This window comes from Notamacropus eugenii, chromosome 1 (genome assembly GCF_028372415.1).
Source record: "Notamacropus eugenii isolate mMacEug1 chromosome 1, mMacEug1.pri_v2, whole genome shotgun sequence".
In the NCBI taxonomy this organism is placed as follows: Eukaryota; Metazoa; Chordata; class Mammalia; order Diprotodontia; family Macropodidae; genus Notamacropus; species Notamacropus eugenii.
The window spans coordinates 214,638,892-214,657,427 of NC_092872.1; the positions used below are offsets into that span (position 1 = coordinate 214,638,892).

The 18,536-nt window shown below is 43.1% G+C and overlaps 1 protein-coding gene across 1 annotated transcript; it reads left to right on the top strand.

Moving 5' to 3' along the window:
• Positions 1 to 1,042: 1,042 nt before the first annotated feature.
• GOLGA7B (golgin A7 family member B) lies at positions 1,043 to 14,798 on the top strand. Its single transcript, XM_072621451.1, has 5 exons — positions 1,043 to 1,054; positions 11,210 to 11,377; positions 12,910 to 13,062; positions 13,229 to 13,330; positions 14,604 to 14,798. Exons 1-5 carry the CDS (start codon positions 1,043 to 1,045, stop codon positions 14,712 to 14,714), a joined length of 546 nt encoding a protein of 181 aa, XP_072477552.1. The 3' UTR covers positions 14,715 to 14,798.
• Positions 14,799 to 18,536: the final 3,738 nt, after the last annotated feature.

The window sequence follows — 18,536 nt, forward strand, 5'->3', positions numbered from 1 at the left end:
TGAACCTTGATCTTTCTGATTCTGGGTCCAGTTCTCTATTTACAATTCCCTGCTTTCTGACATTTCTAAGGCTCCAATGGAAAACTATGTGTTGGTAAGGGAAGTGTAACACGAGGAATCTGGTCTTAGGGCTCCATTTATTAGTTGTGAGACTTCAGACTACTTTAACCTCTTTTTGGATCAGTAGCCCCTTCTATACAATGGGAACAATACTACTTACCTCTTGGGGTTGTTGTGAAGCTTAGACGAGAAAATTTATGTGAAAACCAAACTCTATATGAGGTTATAGTTACATGATATGATAACATATTCGAATGCAAGCTACTATTAAAAAGAAGGAAAAGATAGTGAAAAAAGATGAAAGACAAACCCAGTCTGGGGGAGGAGAGATGCCAAGAAGCTTGAAAGGTAAAGGAAGTGGGCTGAGCCAAATCTCCCAAGCCTCAGGGTGGGAGGTTCCAAGTCCGGCATCCTCAGCTTCTTTGCTTACATAGCCCTTGGGGACTCCCTTCCAGGACTTCTTAGAGTAGGGGAGCCCCGAGGGGAAGCCGTAGCTTGTGTAGTGTTCCACTCCCGGGGCTCTGGGTGGGGGAAGGGCTGGAGAGGCGGGGACTCCGGAATTGGGCGGGGCTGAGCCCTCTCCCCTAGGGCGGGGCTCCTCGGTAGGCAACTGAGTCTGGGGGACACGGCTCCCTACCCCCACCCTCCTGGCTCCTCCGTCTGGCCCCTCCCCCTGCCTCGGCTGCCACCGCCAACGCTAAACCGAGCCTCTTGACTGCAGAGGCAGCGGGAGCAGGGAGCTCCCAGTGCTGAGAGCTGAGCCTGCAGCCGGGCCCGGCCTCTTGTAGCTCATTGTCCCAGCACCGAGGACAGCGCTGCTCCTCCTCGGCCCCGAGCTTTATAAACCACGTCGCAGCACACGGCAACCCCTGCCCGCTTAGGGCCCTGGCCCCGCAGCTCCTCGTTCAGCACCGAGGACAGCGCCTCCCACCCAACCCCATTGCTCCCACCGCCGCCTCCGAGCAGCCCGCCCGCGCTGAACATGGCCACCGAGGTAAGTGAGAAGCGCCCTGCGGGCCCCGCCGCTAGTTCTTGCGGCTAGGAACGGGAAGCAAGCTGCACGCGGGGACCTAAACCGGGCTTGGAGCAGCCTTGATGGGAGGAGGAAAGAGGGGAGGGCTTGGACTGAAGGGAGGTGGGGGAACAGGAAGGGGTGGAAGTGAGTTGCCCCGCCTTGAGGCAGGAAACCCCTTACTCCCTGGCTCAACCTTCCTTTCCAACACAGGTCCTCAAACCCTCTGAGAGACCTGAAGACGCTTCTGCCACTTGTTGGCAAAGGGGCATCTATTTTTTTCTCTAGCAGCTCTGGCTCAGCTTTCTTTCTAAACTGCTTTCCTAGTCAGGATGAATCCCTAGAAGAGGTGTGTGTGTGTGTGTGTGTGTGTGTGTACATGCAGGGATTTGGGAGAAGGGATGGGATGTAAATGTTGGGGGTGGAGTGGAGGCACTGGCTCCTTGGCATTGCTATGCGGTGCATTTGGCCAGGGCCCCAAGCCTAAAGCTTGCCACACTAAACCCAAAGCATGCACCACCAAGGAGCTCCAGTCTGTGGCCCCTGAGGTTTCTATTTCCTTCTGAGGATGAAGTGTGAGGGCTGGTGGAGAGCTAAATTGTTTCATTTCTTCCGATAAAGAAAGCCTTTGGTCTCAGTTATCCTTCTGTACACTTATCCTCACTTCTCATCCTTACATGTGATTGTAGTCTCTGAAGCCTACTCCTCACAGAAGCTCTTTATCCCCTTGTCCTTTGTAGAAAGCACTGTGGTCCCACTGTGTCAAGGTAACCTCTCACTGAGGACAGTCTTGGTGCAAACCCTGAGTGCTTAGTTTTAGTGTTTTCAATGAATCCTTCTGGCTTTATGGGTGTCAGCCAATACCCACCCTTCTGTGAGAGAGGAGACATCTCTGAGTCACTCCCCCTTACATATGGGAATACTTATGTCCAAAGAAAGAAAATATCTTGTACAGGTGGTCACACAGCAGGACAGTGGCATTGCCAAAAGTCCCTCTAAAATATCCTTGTGGCTTCTCTAGGAACCAGGACTCCTAGGTTTTCTTCTTGGCTTTGTGATTGATTCCCTGCTTTCTTTCCCTCCTCACTTCAGTTTGCCCTTCCAGAAGGGAGAAGCTTTTGAATTAATCAGTATGAGAAGCTGCTATGCATCTCTGATGATAGCACTGAGCATTAGTTATTATTATTCCCCTGTAGTCATCACTGCAGAACAAGGTTCAGGGGTTTGGAAGCTCTTGGCTGCTTGAAAAGGCAAAGGGCCAGTCAGGGCAAAGAGTTCAGTCTATCTGAGACAGAACCACTAGATGCTTTTTCTAGGGGGATCCTCAGCACCAGAGAGCAGTGCCTGAACAGGAAGCTTGGTTTTCTTGTTCTGGTGGCAAACTCTACTGAGTAATATAGAGCCAAAGAGAAAGCCCAAAGAGAAAATGGCTCAGGGACTAAAAAGTCTATGAGGTTTAGTAGGAAGGAGTAACTTCTGATGAGTGAGGAATCGAGCAGGTGACTGTCATTATGATCTTAACACTAGGCTGACCAACGGCCCACCTATCTCAAGCTGTCTTCTCCATTTTACCTTGAAGGGTGGAAATTTCCAATTCAACTCAATTCAGCAAGAAACTACTAAGTGGGAAGCACTATGCTGGGGATCCAAAAGCAAAAAGAAAATTTCTGCCCTCAAGAAGCTTACTTTCTATGAGAGTGGGGAAGCATATAACATTTAAGTTATTTGTTTGTTTTAAACCCTTATCTCCTCTATTAGAATGTAAACTCATTGAGAGTAGGAATTTTTTCATTCTTTGTATTTGTGTCCCTGATACCTGGTACTTAGTGCTTGTTGATTGCTTGATTCATCTCCTGGAGGCCTGGGCTAAAACTAATGTTACCAAGAGGGACAATGCTTAACTAGTTGCATCAGATAGAGTTTCATAGTAAATCCTCATACCTCCTTACAAATTGTGAGACTTTAACTTTCTTCTACTTCGATTTCTGTCTGTAGAAAAGATCAACAACCTGAAAGGACTAAGGTCATCTGGTCCCACTGTGCATTGAATTCATTTCCCCCTTTTAGTTCCCCAGAATTTATTTGATTCTGGGAATTATTTGAGGTGAGGGTTCTTGGAGATGGGTCTTGTCTACTTTAAGGAACATTCATGCTCCTTATTCTACCCCACATTCCACCCTAGGGAGCCCTGGAGAAATCACATCTACTCAATGCCTAGGATACCTCTGTTTATATAAAAATTCTATTCAATTGGTCAGTTCCTTAAAATAGCTGAGGGAATCTGACTCAACTTAATTGCTTCTTTCCTTAGCACAGGCTGGGTCTTTTGGATACTCAGTAATTCTTTTTCCCTCCCCTACTCTCTGGGTACCAGTCTTCCTTTGCAAGACATGAGAGGCCTGGGTTGTGACCTGCAGCATCCATCCATCGATTCTTGCCTCCTTCTTCCCAGTCACACTGCAGCCCAGAAATTGGTGCCAACAGCTTTTGTCACTGATTTTCCATTTCCTCCTAATAAAATGCCTGATGACCTTGTCCTTACTCAGCTGTTACCTGACCCAGGAGAGAGCACTTGAAGAAGGAAGGGAAGTGGGCTTTTGAAGGGCAATAACAGGAGGAAACTATGAAGTGAGCTAAATTTCATTCTAGAAAAGATCCCAGGAGTATTCTTGAATAACAACTGGACAACTGGTTCCCAGATCTCCTGTTTGGCTATTCAGTACTCTTTCTACTAAACCATGCTACCTCTATAACTTAGATAAGTCCACTTCTGTGGAAAGGACTAGACCACCTAGCTTAAGATTGAAGACCAAATTTATGCCCATCAGGATATAGTTGGGGAAAGTACTTCCTGTGGGTGTGGACCACCCACTCACATTTTTCTTCTTATACCTATATGCAGGAGTCCAACACTTTAGTTTACTCATTACCCACTCTCACAATGAGATCAGTTTTCTTTTGATCTTTCTCTCCCTATGGTGCAATGCCTTGCATTCTGCAGGCTCCAGCATGCTGCACAGGGCTATCAAATAGATGGCCGGTTGCCAGCCCTTCTAGTTTCTCACCCTTGCCACAGCAATTTGGGGGAATCTCTTCCCACTTTAATGCCTCAGTCTCTCAAATCTACAAAATGATTTGGGGTTATTAATAAAGTTTATGTCATAGCACTGTTTATTATAGAGTACAATTTAGTATAAAGCAAGTCATTTGTGTAGCCCATTCAAAATGGCATAGTTATTGAAGCTACAAAAAGACCTTGGTCATAAGATGATTCATAAGTCACAGATTGTTAGAACTGGAAGTGAAATTGTGTGTGTGTGTTCATCCTTTTTTGCTGAAGAAGACCATGCCATCAGAGAAATAATGACGTGACTCGCACTTGACTTTGTTTTGAGTGAGGGAGGGCTGTGCAAGTCACCAGCCTCACTTCTCCTCCAGAGCCATCTGAATCCAGTGACCAGATATTCATCAGGATGACTGGAGATGACCCAGAATGAGGCAATTGGGGTTAAGTAACTTGCCCAAGGTCACACAGCTAGTGACTGTCAAATGTCTGAGGTGAGATTTGAACTCAGGTCCTCCTGACTCCTGCACTGGTGCTCTATCCACTGCACCACCTAGCTGCCTCAATTGAGCTAGAAGGAACAGTTGATTTTGGAAATCAGAGAATCCACCTCCTTACTTTTGTTGGTGAGAGGTAATGCGGTGTGGTAGAAGAGCCTTGGGCTTGGACCCAGGAGACATGGGTTCAAATCTCATTCCTGCTACTTACTAGTTATGTGACTATTGGCAAGTATGCCTCCTCACCTCTGAGTCTCAGTCTCCTCACCCGTAAAATGGTGATAGTGGCACTTCCTGCTTCATATGGTGGTGGTTGGACAATACGTATGAAAAGATTATGTTGAAATGTAAGCCAAATCTTATGAAGGACCTGGAAAAGAACTTCTAGTTCAGTTGAGTGTGAGCCCATGGGAGGAACTAGCCTGCTCTTTAGTATGTGAGCCTAATATGAACCCCCATGGATGAGTCTTTACAACAGAAAGCACAGAGAATGTGCAGAGTGTGTGCACATATATTGACTTGTCCAATGGACTAATGTGTCATTTGTCAGGTGAATCCATCCCAATGACCCCTGACTGCTTTGAGTTTGAGTTTGGGGTGGAATATTATAACTTTGACACATAACCTTCCTTAAGAAATTTCAAAATACCACTCCCCCATCAAAATTTGCAAAGCAGACAAATTTAGAGGTGATTATTTATACCACAATTTTTTTATTCAAGCTGCCATGACTCCTTAAACAGAAAGCTCCCCTAATGAATTTAAAATATAATTTACTTTGCAACAACAACAAAAAATTCACTACACTTTGGGGAAAATTCTTTTACATAAAGCAAGATTCACTTGCAATTAGGAAAGGCTTATATCAGAACTCATTTGCCAACAAGTCTTCCTGAGTGAAGAATTCTCCTTAGGTTTATAATGGAGATCTTTCTACCATGCTTCTGGTATAAAGGCCCTAATGTGGGTTGTACTTTTATTTGGATTTACTCAATGAACTGGGTGCTGTTTTTAGTTTTTACAGTATTGTATAGAGGCTTTAGAACTAGAAGCCCTGGATTCTAATTCTGTCTCTGTTAATTACTGGGTGTGTGTCCATAGCAAGTCATTTAACATCTCTGAGTCTTACTTTCCCATTTTAAAAATGAATATACCAAGTACACTTATTTCCTTTTATAAAAAAATTCCTACTATTCAACTCAATTTCTTTCCTTTAAAATTTTATAATTTGTTTTTAAACATTCTTTTCTTTTGAAATTTCGAATTCTGAATAGTTTTCTTTCTCTCCCATCTCTCTCCCACCCATTGAGAAGGTAAGAAAAATGATATGTGAAATCATGCAAAACATATTTCCATATTAGCCATTTAGCAAAAGAAGCAAAAAAAAAAAATAAGCAAAGCAAAAAAATTTCTACTTAAATTGGCACACAGAGTTCACTGGTTTTCTTTCTCTGAAGGTGGATAGGATTTTTTCATCATGAATCCTTGGAATTATCTTTGATCATTGTATTGATCAGAGTAGCCAAGTCTTTTACAGTTGATCATCATTGAAGCATTGCTGTTATTGTGCATAATGATCTCCTGGTTCTTGTCACTTTACTTTTCGTCAGTTCATATAGATTTTGCCATGTTTTTTTTTTTTCCTAAAACCACTCCCTCATCATTTCTTATAACATAATCATAATCCATCATAATCATATGGCAGAATGAGTTGATTCCCCTTAATTTCTTCACCACCAGAGAAGGAGCTGATATGAATATTTTTTGTACATATAACTCCTTTTTCTTTTTCTTTGATCTCTTTGGAGTATAGACCTAGTTGCATTGTTGCTGGGTCAAAATATATACACAGTTTTGTAACCCTTGGGGTATAGTTCCAAATTGTTCTTTTGAATGATTGTACTAATTCATAGCTCTACCAACAGCTTATTAGTGCACTTATTTTCCCTCATCCCCTTCAACATTTATCATTTTTGATAGGTATGAGACAGTACTTCAGAGTTGTTTTAATTTGCATTTACTAATCAACAGTGATTTAGAGCATTTTTTCCTATGTCTATATATAGATTTGATTTATTTTAAAAACTTGGTTCATATTCTTTGACCATTTATCAATTGGGGAATGACTCTCATTCATAAAAATTTACTCAGTTTCCTATATGTTTGAGGAGGCCTTTATCAGAGAAATGTACCCTTGCAATTGTTTTGCTATTACTTCATTGTCTATGGTACCTTTTAAGCAAAATGTAGTTTTCCAGATCATCTCTTTTGATTAGGTCAAATTTTGCTTTTGCTTAGTCTGAGGTAGTAATTGCTGCCCCTGCTCTTTTTAACTTCAGCTGAAGCATAATAGATTGTTTCATCCCTTTGTTTTATCCCTGTATGCATGTTTTGGTTTCAAGTATGTCTCTTGTAAACAACATATCATTGAATTCTGGTTTTTAATCCATTCTGCTATCTGCTTATGTTTTGTGGGTGAGCATTAACATTCACAGTTATGATTATTAACTGTATATTTTTCTCAATCTCATTTTCTTCTGTTTATCCTTCTCTCTCTCTTTTGCTTCTGATCACTGCCTCTCTCAATCCACCTTTCTTTTTATTATTCCCTCCTCCAATCTCTCATCACCTTTCCCTCCTTTTTCCCAATTGAGTAGATTTCTATACCCTACTGTATGTATATCTCTTCCCTCTTTGAACCAATTACAATGTGAGCAAGGTTCAAACATTGCCTACCACCCCACCCCATTCCCCATTCCCCCTTCACTGCAAAAGCTCTTCCTTGCCTCTTTTATGTGAGAAAATTTCCCCATTCTACCTTTTCCTCCTCCTTCATCCCAGCACATCCCTCTTTTTCACCCTTTCATTTTTTTTGAGATCATCTCATCGTAACTGACTCTCACTCATGGAATATAGGAATGTAAACCATATAGGAATGTAAACCAGTTTAACTTTATTGAGTTCCTTATGACTACTCTTTTATGTTTAACTTTTTATGCTTCTCTTGAGTCTTGTGTCTAAATTTCAGATTTCCTATTCAGCTCTGATCTTTTCATCAGGAATGCTTGCAAGTCCTCTATTTCATGAAATATCCATTTTTCCCCTGAAGGATTAAAATCAGTTTTGTTGGGTAGGTGATTCTTGTTTGTAATCCTAGCTCCTTTACCTTCTGGAGTATAATGTTCCAAGCCCTCTGATCCTTTAATGTGGAATCTGCTAAATCTTGTGTGATCCTGACTATGGCTCAATGATGTTTCAATTGTTTCTTTATGGATGCTTGAAGTATTTTCTCCTTGTCCTGGGAGCTCTGGCATTTGGCTGTAATATTCATGAGAGTTTTCATTTGGGGATCTCTTTCAGGAGTCAATCAATGGATTCTTTCCATTTCTATTTTATTCTCTGTGCCTAATAGGTTAAGGGAGTTTTCCTTGATAATTTCTTAAAATAGAATGTCTATGCTCTTTTCTTGATCATGGCTTTCAGGTAGTCCAATAATTCTTAAATTATTACTCCTTAATCTTATTTTGCAGGTCAGTTGTTTTTCCAATGAGATATTTCACATTTTCTTATGTCTTTTCATTCTTTGACTTTGTTTGATTATTTCTTAATGTTTCATGGGGTCATTAGCTTCCAGTTGTCCAATTCTGCTTTTTAAGGAACTATTTTCTTCAATGAGCTTTTGCACCTCTTTTTCTGCTTGGCCAATTTTACTTTTTAAGGAATTCTTTCCTCAGTAAATTTTTGTTCTTTTCTTTTCTTTCTTTCTTTCTTTTGTTTAACAGTAGGCCAAGTCTATTTTTTAAGGTGTTATTTTCTTCAGTATTTTTTGTGCCTCTTTTACCAAGCTGTTAATTCTTCTTCCCACCCCACAATTTCTTGTATCACTCTAGTTTCTTTTCCCAATTTTTCCTTTACCACTCATTTCTTTTTCTCTAACTCTTCCAGGAATTCTTGCTGGGCTTGAGTCCAATTAGTATTTTTTTTAGACTTTTTTTGGGGGGGAGCTGTTTTCACAGTGTTGTTTTCTTCTGAGTTTATGTTTTAGTCTTCCTTGTCAATGTAATAGCTTTTTATGGTTGTTCTTTTTTGGTTGTTAGCTCATTCTTCTAACTTATTTCTTGACTTTAAACTTTAAGTTAAAGTTAAGCTCTGCTCACCTGGGGGTGGAGGTACTGTCCCAAGTTTCAGGCTTTTTTGGTGCTGCTGTTTTTAGAGCAAACTCTGGGAGTCAGCAAGTTCTTGGTTCTTCTAAGGTGGTGTGATCTGGGGAGAGGTGTGATCACTGCTTTTGTGGTCTTTGGTCTGGTCTTTGCCCTGCAGTCACCTCTGTTCCCCTCTAACTACAGGTGCTAGTGCTTGTGTTCACCCTGGAACTGCAGTCTAGAACTAGGAATGGGTAATATGGTTCCCAAGTAGCATCAGCAGCACCCACTGTCAGCAAGAAGTTTTCTGTAATTTCTTTCAGATCAGTTATCCTACCCTCTTACCTCAAATCCTGTCATGGCTCCCATCCCATGTCACAGACCTTTCTTGCAGATCTAAATTGTTTTAGGCTGAAAAAATGTCTTACTTTGACCTTCTTTTGGTTTTGCTCCTCCAAAATTTGATTTGATGAGTTATAATAAAGTGGTTTGGAGGAGAATGTTGGGCGAATTCAACTGGGTTGCTGCCTGCACTCCACCATCTTGGCTCCACCCTCAAGTTCAATTATTTTTCAGGGCTTTCCCAATTCAAAGTTTATGTTCTATCAAATGGGTAGCCAGTAGTGAAGGGGGTGAATTGGGGCTCTCCTCCTTTATGAAATTGAAGTTCTGAGAATGCTGGAGCCCATCCACGTAAAATCCTGTTCCACAAACTGCAAATTGCCCCTGTGCTCCTCCTCCCCCCTTCCCCATAGTCTTCCTCAATGGAACTACTTCTGATGAACCTTCTCCCTCAGTAGATGTATGTGTTAGGTGTTAGAACAAAAAGATCACCAAATCCTCTTTTTGGAAGTTGGTGCTTGGCTGAGATTGTATAAAGTAGCAGCAAAAGAGCTGAATATTGAGCCTGGGGTCCTAGAACATATCCTCTGTGGTTCCCAGCTTAAATGATAAAGCCATAATATTATATCTGGGAAAGAAAATCTAGCTCAACTCTTTCATATTATAGGTGAGAAAAGGAGGCATGGAGAAATGATATGGCTTTCCCAATAACACAGAGTGGCAGAGTCAATATTAGGTCCTAGATCTCTTGATACCCATTCAAATGTTCTGGTTCTACTATACTGAATTGGTGAGAACATATGTCACATGTTTGCCCTGGCAACAGCACACCTTTACTGGACTTTGCTGCCCATTCCTGCCTAGAGCTGACAATGGGCAGGTCCAATTGCCACTACCACACTTGGTGTCAATGGCACCTTTTTCATGGGTCACAGTAGCTGGGAAAGGCAGAGAGCCATTATGACACCTATACTGTGAAAGAAAGTGCTGGTTTCTTAGTTGTTTAGACCATACAAGGCAGGCAACCATCTTAAGAAAAATGAGGAATATGTGCTGACCATCTTGATGACTCATTCCTATTATCTGAGTCCAGGCCTTCAGCTGGTTCTAGGACTTTTCTGTTTTCACTCTGATTTATTTTTGCTTCTGCTTTGATCTATGTTTTTCATTTTCCAAAGAAATTTCTTTTTCTTTCTCTATTGATTGTTAAAATTCTTCTCTCATCCTTTGATGCCACCTCCTCTGTGAAACTTTCCAAGATTCCCTTCCTCACCAAGTTATAATATGTGTCTATATATACATACCTATATGTATATATATGGGTGTATATATGTGTGTGTGTGTGTTTATGTGTGTATATGTATATGTATACATATATATGTATATACATATGTATATATGTGTCTGTGTATACACATATCCTCTGATTTTTCTTAGCACTTTGGAGCCCTTTTATGTGCTTAGTGTAAAAGCACTTAAACACCAAAATCTTTCTCTGATGCCTTATTGGGTTATGGGGGTCATCCTAGGTCTTGGATGCTTTTTCAATAGAGCATAATTTCTTGGGTAGATATTGCCAAAGTGGTAAGCATTTCAGCATGGAGCTAGTTATGGACTGTATGCACCTACTGGGTAAGGATTAATTTAGGGAAATTCAGAGAGATTTATTGCCAGAAGTTTGGTCAATAGATGAAGAATTTTTTGAGTCACATTAACTTCCAAAGTCCATTTTTTAGAGGATGGCCAATTGATCAATCAACAAACATTTATTAAGTACTTGCCATGTGCCAGGCAATATTATATACAGGCCAAAGTGAAAACAGTTCCTTTCCTTAAGGAGCTTACATGTTAATGGGGAGATAACATGTACAGAGGAAATAGCTATATTATAAGACACATATGAAGCCCTAGAGGGAGGCAGCTACAGGCTCTAGTATCGATTAGCATCCATTTTGGTCTTGAAGTGAAGCATTTTGTGTCATCAGTACTTGTGCACATGTCTCATCCTCTCTCTTAGATGGTAAGCTCCTTGTGGGTAGGGACTGTGTCTTATTCCTCTTTTTCTCCACACTCCTGCCCCCCTTGCACATAGCAGAAACCATGTTTGCTGATTGAATTCGTTGTGTCTCTGGAGGGTCACAATCTGCAGGAGCTCCGGCGCAGTGCCTCATTGGCCACCAAAGTCTTTGTCCAGAGAGATTACAGCGATGGGACCACTTGCCAGTTCCAGACCAAATTCCCCCCTGAGCTGGACAGTCGGGTAAGGAATTCTTGTCTCTAGTCTTGGTGCTTGGTCCAAGTCACAGTCAAACTACTTATAGGATAGTGAATGAACCTGGAGTCCAAATACCTTCTTGCCCATGCACTATGGAAATCAGGTCTGTGTTAGTCAACAGTCACTCAGCAAGCATTTATCAAATGCTTACTATGTGCTGGATGCTGTGCTAAGTGTTGGGGTTATATAGAAAGGCAGAAGACAGTCTCTACCCTCAAGGAACTCACATTTTAATGAGTGAGATAGTACTCAAAACTATGTAAAGCTAGGGCAAATAATATTTAGGACAAATAATGAATCTTGCTAAGTGACTGAATTATTCAAATGGCATTATGGGAAGTTATATGCAAAATGTGGTCATTGGTTCCAGTGCATTACTAGAAAAATGAAATCAAAATTTGAATAATGTGATCACTGCACTTACATTAATTATTCACACTCATTGAAACTTAGCTGTACATACAGGAACTAGAGAGTAGATAGGAGGTAACCTCAGAAATGAAACTTAATTAGAAACCCTTGAGCATGCTCTTGCCTCATGTAGGCTGACCCTTGAACTCCAATTTTGGGGAGCCTGCAAGGAACCTTGATGGTGGCCCAGCTGGGTTTGGCCTTGGTTCTGGATCACCCAGTTTCCACCCCCTTAGCTCTGACCTATGGAAAAGCAACATCATATGACTTCTATTTATCAGGCCAGGCAGGTTTGGATGCTAGGCCACGAGGGAGACCTAGGGACTGTTTATATCATGGTCCAGAGTTGCCTTCATTGCTTCTTGTCCTTGACCAACCTTCCAGAAAAATGCCAGCCATTCCTTGCCCCTGGGCTAGCCAGCAGGCAAATGCATGCCTTCAGGAGTTATTTAACCCTGGAGAACAGAATAGTATTAAGAACAGAGATCACATTGTAGAAAGGATGGCACTTTCTCTACTTTTTTTCCATCCAGTTGTCTTAGGCAGAAACTGAGAGTCTCACAGCTACTTACTGCCCCCTTGGAGAGCTTTGGCTTTAGGCAGACAGACATCTGTGGTCCCTGAGCTTAGTGATCAGGGAAGCCCTGGCAGCTTGTGGGGGTGGCTTAGAGGGAGCCCTGGGGAAATGTGGGTGGGGCCAATGAAATTCTGCAGCCTAATGATTTGTGAAAACTACCTGCAAGGCAGGTCCCAGTCTGTCCCCTTGCCATCTGGTCAGACAGCATCTCAACCATTCAAAGCCTGAGAGTTTCTTACTTAGCTACCTCTAGGGAAAGAGATTCCAGCCCTCCCTTGACAGGCAGATATAGCATCTCATCCCACTTGCTCAAAGCAATTTAAGTCCCATGTATAGAGCCCTCATGTATCCGTGACTGCAGGAAGTATCTCATTTACATTTCTTCTTTCCCTATATGTGAGCCACACACATATTAGATACTCACACCCTATTGAATCCTGATGTACCTCTCTCCTCTTTGCCAGCTCTCCATTATAGTCTGTAATCTCTGGGACCTTAAACCAGGCCTTTAATGTTGTTGTTTCTCCAGATTGAGCGGCAGCTGTTTGAGGAGACGGTGAAGACTCTCAACAACTTCTATGCTGAGGCTGAGAAAATTGGGGGCAGTTCCTACCTAGAGGGTTGTCTGGCCTGTGCTACGGCATACTTTATCTTCCTCTGCATGGAGACCCATTATGAGAAGGTGGCTCCCACCCTAGACCCATCCTTACCTTCAGTCACAAATAGCTCTTATCCTTTTTCATTCTGTTCTACCCTCCCTGCACTCCTCATTCTCTCTATTCCTGTTTCCCCTTCCTAATGTCTGTACCCTTGACCACCCCCATCAGCAACTAACACCCTTTCTGCAGGTTCTCAAGAAGATTTCCCGATATATCCAAGAGCAGAATGAGAAGATCTTTGCTCCCCGGGGTCTGCTTCTCACTGATCCAGTGGAACGAGGAATGAGAGTTGTATCCTTTTTGAGTGTGATTGCTGGGCCTGGGTTGGATGGGTTGGACAATGGGAAGGTGTTCATATCTCTAAGTGAGTGATGGATGGAGAGCTGAATTGGAGTCCAGGGAAAGGAGGTTTGGTTTGGGAAGTAACAGGGATGATGAATTGATCCATAGGGGACAGGGAATAGAAAACTCCCTCTTTTATTGAAATTCAGCATTTTCTCAGCAATTTAGGGTTTTAGAGAATTGTCAAAAGCACTAAGATGTTATCAACACGTTCTTTTTTTTTTTTTTTTTGATGCAGTGGGGTTAAAGTGACTTGCCCAGGGTTACACAACTAGTAACTGTGTAAAGTCAGGTTTGAACTCAGATCCTCCTGACTCCAGGGCTGATTTATCCACTTCACCCAGCTGCCCTTATCAATATATATTAGAGGCAGGACCATGAACTCAGGTCTTCCTGGCTTCAAGACAGGGTTGCTATCTAGTACATCAAGTTGTCTCTCAAGTTGATAATCTACAGAAAATTTTTTGAAACACCTCGTAGAAGCAGTGGTTGCGTTGATTTGATTACACTCAAGTCAAGTTGGTAGCCAGCCCAAATCCATGTGGTGATAGAGGAGATCTGATCTGGGATGAGCTAGATATAGTGGGATGGGTCACCTATCAAGACAGATCAATTCCAGGGGGAGAATGCCAAACGTTAGTAATTATATGGGATCAGGGGTTTGGGAGGTCCAGTCCAAGAGTGCTGCTTCACATGGCAAGATGACCTTGGGGACGGTTGGTGAAAGTCAGTTAAATTCTCTAGACCTCAGTTTCCTCATTTGTAAAATGAAGGGGTTGATGTCCTTCAAGGCCCCTTCCAGCTCTATGGCTATGTATGATCCTATAAAGTTAGGGCAGCCTTTAGCAGTAAGAGCCATTTAGGACTGTTGACCAGCTGGTAACCACTGAGCAATATTATCTGATGTCTGAAGGGAGGGTCTGAGGAGCTCCTCAGGCAGGCCATACTGAGTGATGGCTTTATGGATAGGGACATGCCCCTAGTTCCTTCTCCATCATCTCCCTTGGGTTGTTTTTACAGGACTCACCCAATACTACTACTCTGTGTTCCTGATCCATGGGAGATGAGTACCATGGGGAGATGACAAAAGTTCATGTGTGGGAAGTGGTGAATATAATCCATGAGTTGGGCGCTCCTACGCTAAGTGCACACTCCCAGAGAGATTGCTTGTCCCAAGTGCCTGATGAAGATGCCTCTCTTCCTTCACTTGGCTCCTCCCCAGATTGAAATCTCCATCTATGAAGACCGTTGCAGCAGTGGCAGTGCAAGCAGTGGCAGCTCCAGCAGCAGCGGCAGCAGCAGTGGAGGGGGAGGTGGGGCAGGGGGCCGGTGACTGGCCGAGAGTCCCTGCAGGGAGCTGTACTGTCGGGATGAGGGCCTCTCAGATCTTCGTAGGCTACGCTACCAGAGCACCCGCTTCTGAGTCGCCCTCTCTACCTGCCACTTCATTGGGGGTGGGGTGGGGAGGGAGGGAGGTGGCTCCCCCTGAGATTCAACTATGGTCAGCTGACCTTTGTGGGTCCCTGATAGGCAGGGGACTACTCCTTGTTGCTCAGGTGTCCTCACAGAAGGAGTTGCCCCCTCCAGAAGCACCCCTTCTTAGATCTGACTCCTCTTTGTTCCCTGGGGACCACTCCTGCTAGGGAGGAGTCCCTTGTCAGGGGTACAGGTAGGGGGCTCTTTCCCTCTGAGTGTCTCTATTCCCCTTCCAGCTGCTGCTCTCTTAGAGATCCCCCAGAGGGGACCTTCCATGCCTGAATAGAACAGAGGCTAGGAAACCTGGACAATCCCTTACCCTGCATGATCCCTTAGCTTAGAGGACCCAAACCACTGGATCTCTGTTCCCCAAAGTCCAACTGCTTTCCTGCCAAATGTGATAGGGTGGCCATGCAAATAACTCTCCTATGTTCTCTTGCCTGGCCTCCTTGCTCTAGTGTCTTTCCCATCTCTCTCCTCCCATGTTTTCTAATGCTATCCTGAGACCTCCCCCTATCTGTGAACCATTTTTTATAGGAATCTGGGGAGATGGGAGTCACTGGGGGAAGTCCAGTCCCCACAGGGGCAGGAAGGCCAAGGTCCAGTGTCTTCTCCAGGACTGCTCATCTTTCCAGGACTGCAAATCTCCCTAGCTTTTGCTTTCTTCTCCTTAGCAAAGTGGGCAAGGGGAGGTACTCTGGTCAGGGGCAAACTTCAATAGTAGCAAGAGACCTATGGCCAAAGGAAGGGAAGGGAGGTGCTCCCATGTCTGCCATGGAGTCAGAATAACCTGGAGTAACTTTTTATCATGGAGAAACTAGTTTAGTGGGTGATTTGGTCTGGAAGAGAAGAGCTTAGCCTTGGGAATTTCTACTTCTGTAATGGGATCTATCTATCGGAGAAGGGAACATTTGTGAAGAGGGGATGATGAGAGGGAAAGAGGTAAAAAAGGAAACAAATTATGGGAGCCTGATCAAGGATGTAATGGGAAGATTTCTGTAACTGAGCCCTACAGAAGAGAGGGGTTCTTTGACTTGTGCTCAGCAATGTAACTCCAATGCTGCAAGGCAGAGAGAAATAGGTAAGGATAAGTGTGAAGGAAGAGCAGGCAGGACTACTTTATTTGTAGGGAGCCATGATGACTGAGTTCCCAAAGCCCCAATTCCCTCTCTTCTTCTCTAGCTGGGTTCCCTATTACTCTTTCCTGCCTTTATTTCTCTCCCCTTGTAGCTTTGTATTACTGAGTAGGGTTATATGTCTGTGTCCTCACAAATGGGATGTGTGTGTGTGTGTGTGTGTGTGTATACATACGCGCGTGCGTGTGTGCTTGTGTATGTGAGAGAGAGAAAGAGAGAGAAAGAGAAAGAAAGAGATATGTTCTGTTGTATGAGGGGCTGCCTGGGACTCTGTCCCTTCCTACAGGTAGTCCTCCTGGTGCTTTGCCTATGACTAGACTGTCCCTCCCCCTCCTTCTTTTTCCATATTCTTGTGTAAGTAAATAACTGTGGGGCTGGGGTCTTTCCCTTTTGACCAGGGGCTTCTATGCCAGGTGCTATTATGTACTTCCAATTCCATTTCCTATTACTGGGGCTTTTTTCCTCCCAGACCCTACTCTCTATTCTGTAAATAGGGAGTCAGATTCCAGGAGGGCAGCTTCGAACTATAGAGATTATGCCATTGGAAGGTTATACTATGTAGACACTCCCCCTATAGCTCATCATGCCATTTGTGGCCCTTATCTATTCCCTGTGACATGACTCCTCCTGATGGCTCTAAGTGAGGAACTCTCCACATGGTATGGCATCAGTGACCCTCCCAGCCACCTTCTTCTGAGAAACCATTGCATCTGAAGACAGTGGCTAGATAATTGAGGCTTCCCTTGATGGCATGCCACGGACTTGACTTTCCCATGAGTGTATTCCCAGTTATGTTGCTGAAAGTGCCACTTGGCCAGAGAAAAAGCAAATTCCAACTCTCAGTTGCTGTAGCAACAGAAACCAGGAAGCATTTCCTCCAGAGCTGAGACACAAGGAAACTAAACAGGACCGTAGCTGGACCAGCAGGGAACAGGGAACTCTGCATTCTCCCCTCCCCCATAGTGGGAAGTGCAGAGAAACAAGTCATAAAGAGTCAGCAGGGAGTTCTCCAAAGCTGGAAAGAAGGATGGATTCTGGTTCTGCCAACAGAGGAACAGCACATATGAACACTCCCGCTCAGCCAATAGACCAGTTCAGGCTGCCATGACCTGAGATAGCCAGGGCTGGGTGACTGTGGCTTATTCCTCATCTGAGCCACAGGGATAAGAACAAGCCTGGCCAATTCTGGCCCATCTTGTTTCTTAATGTATTTTCTGGTTTTGTGCTGGTGTTCCTTATTTAAAACCAATGTATCTCCACCTACCTTCTGGATGTCCATGCATGAAGAACAGAAAAGCCTTTTGTTTTTAACCAATAAAAGGACCTGCTTGACCTTGGATTTTGTGTCACTTTCTCCCCAAGGGTAGCCAGCAGGGCTGTCTCCTCACAATCATGGTAGGGGCCTTTGTCTTACATTGTATCCAGTGAAGTGGAGTTAAACAGTTATGGAGAAATGAGTGTTCCCTCATTTTGTAGCCAAGTGACTGAGATACTTTGTATACAGTAAAACACTTGCTATCTCTATCTATCTATCTATCTATCTATCTATCTATCTATCTATCTATCTATCTATCTATCATCTATCTATCTATCTATCTATCTATCTATCTATCTATCTATCTATCTATCTATCTATCTACACGTGAGTTATTATTACTGTAACCTTAGCAAACACAATACTCCAACAGGGCAGAGTCAAAATTGAAACTCAGCAACCTTGATTTACAGCAGCAACATCTGAGAAATCTCCTTAGTTAAGGCAAGCTGATGTCCCTTCATCCCATTCTTCTCCCTCTCCCTATTTCTCTCTCTTACTCCCTCTCTCCCTCCCTCCCTCTCTCTCTCTCTTTCTCTTTTTCCTTCCTCTCTCCCTCTCCTCCTTTCTCCTCACTCCATTTTCCCCTTTCTCTCTTCCTCCCTTCCACTTTTACCCTCTGTCTCCCTCTTTCCCCCTTCCTTCCCCTACTGCTATCAGCCTTCCTCCCTTGACTGTTTCTGTGCCCTACTCATCTCCCCAAACTGGCTGCTTCTACTTAAACCTGACTCCTACTATACTTATGTATAGTAAGCTAGTGAAGTAATGATTTCATTCAAAAGATATTTACTAAGTAGCTATTATATTCAAGTACTCTTTTTATGACTAATAATTATAATAATAATTACTCAAATGGATCTGTGATCTCATTGGTTTGGCTGCTGCCTCCAGGGATGCAGATTCTGAATCTCTTGAGATTCCTGCTCATGTGCTTCCATTAGTTTCTCCCAGAGGAGTCCATCCAACTACTTTCTTGCTTTCGCCTGACGTCTATAAGACACCAGTGGAATGCTCTTCACTGGTTAGCGGTTATCTTTGTTCTTCATTCCATGGCCAGTCCATAGTCTTTCTATACCACATTACCCTTCTGCAACTTTTACACCTATTCTTCTTTGGACTTCCTTATATTATTGTTTGTAATATTATTAAAATTATATTGTTAAATATATTAAAATTATATTATATACTATATAATATTATATTATGTATATTATTAAAATTATACATG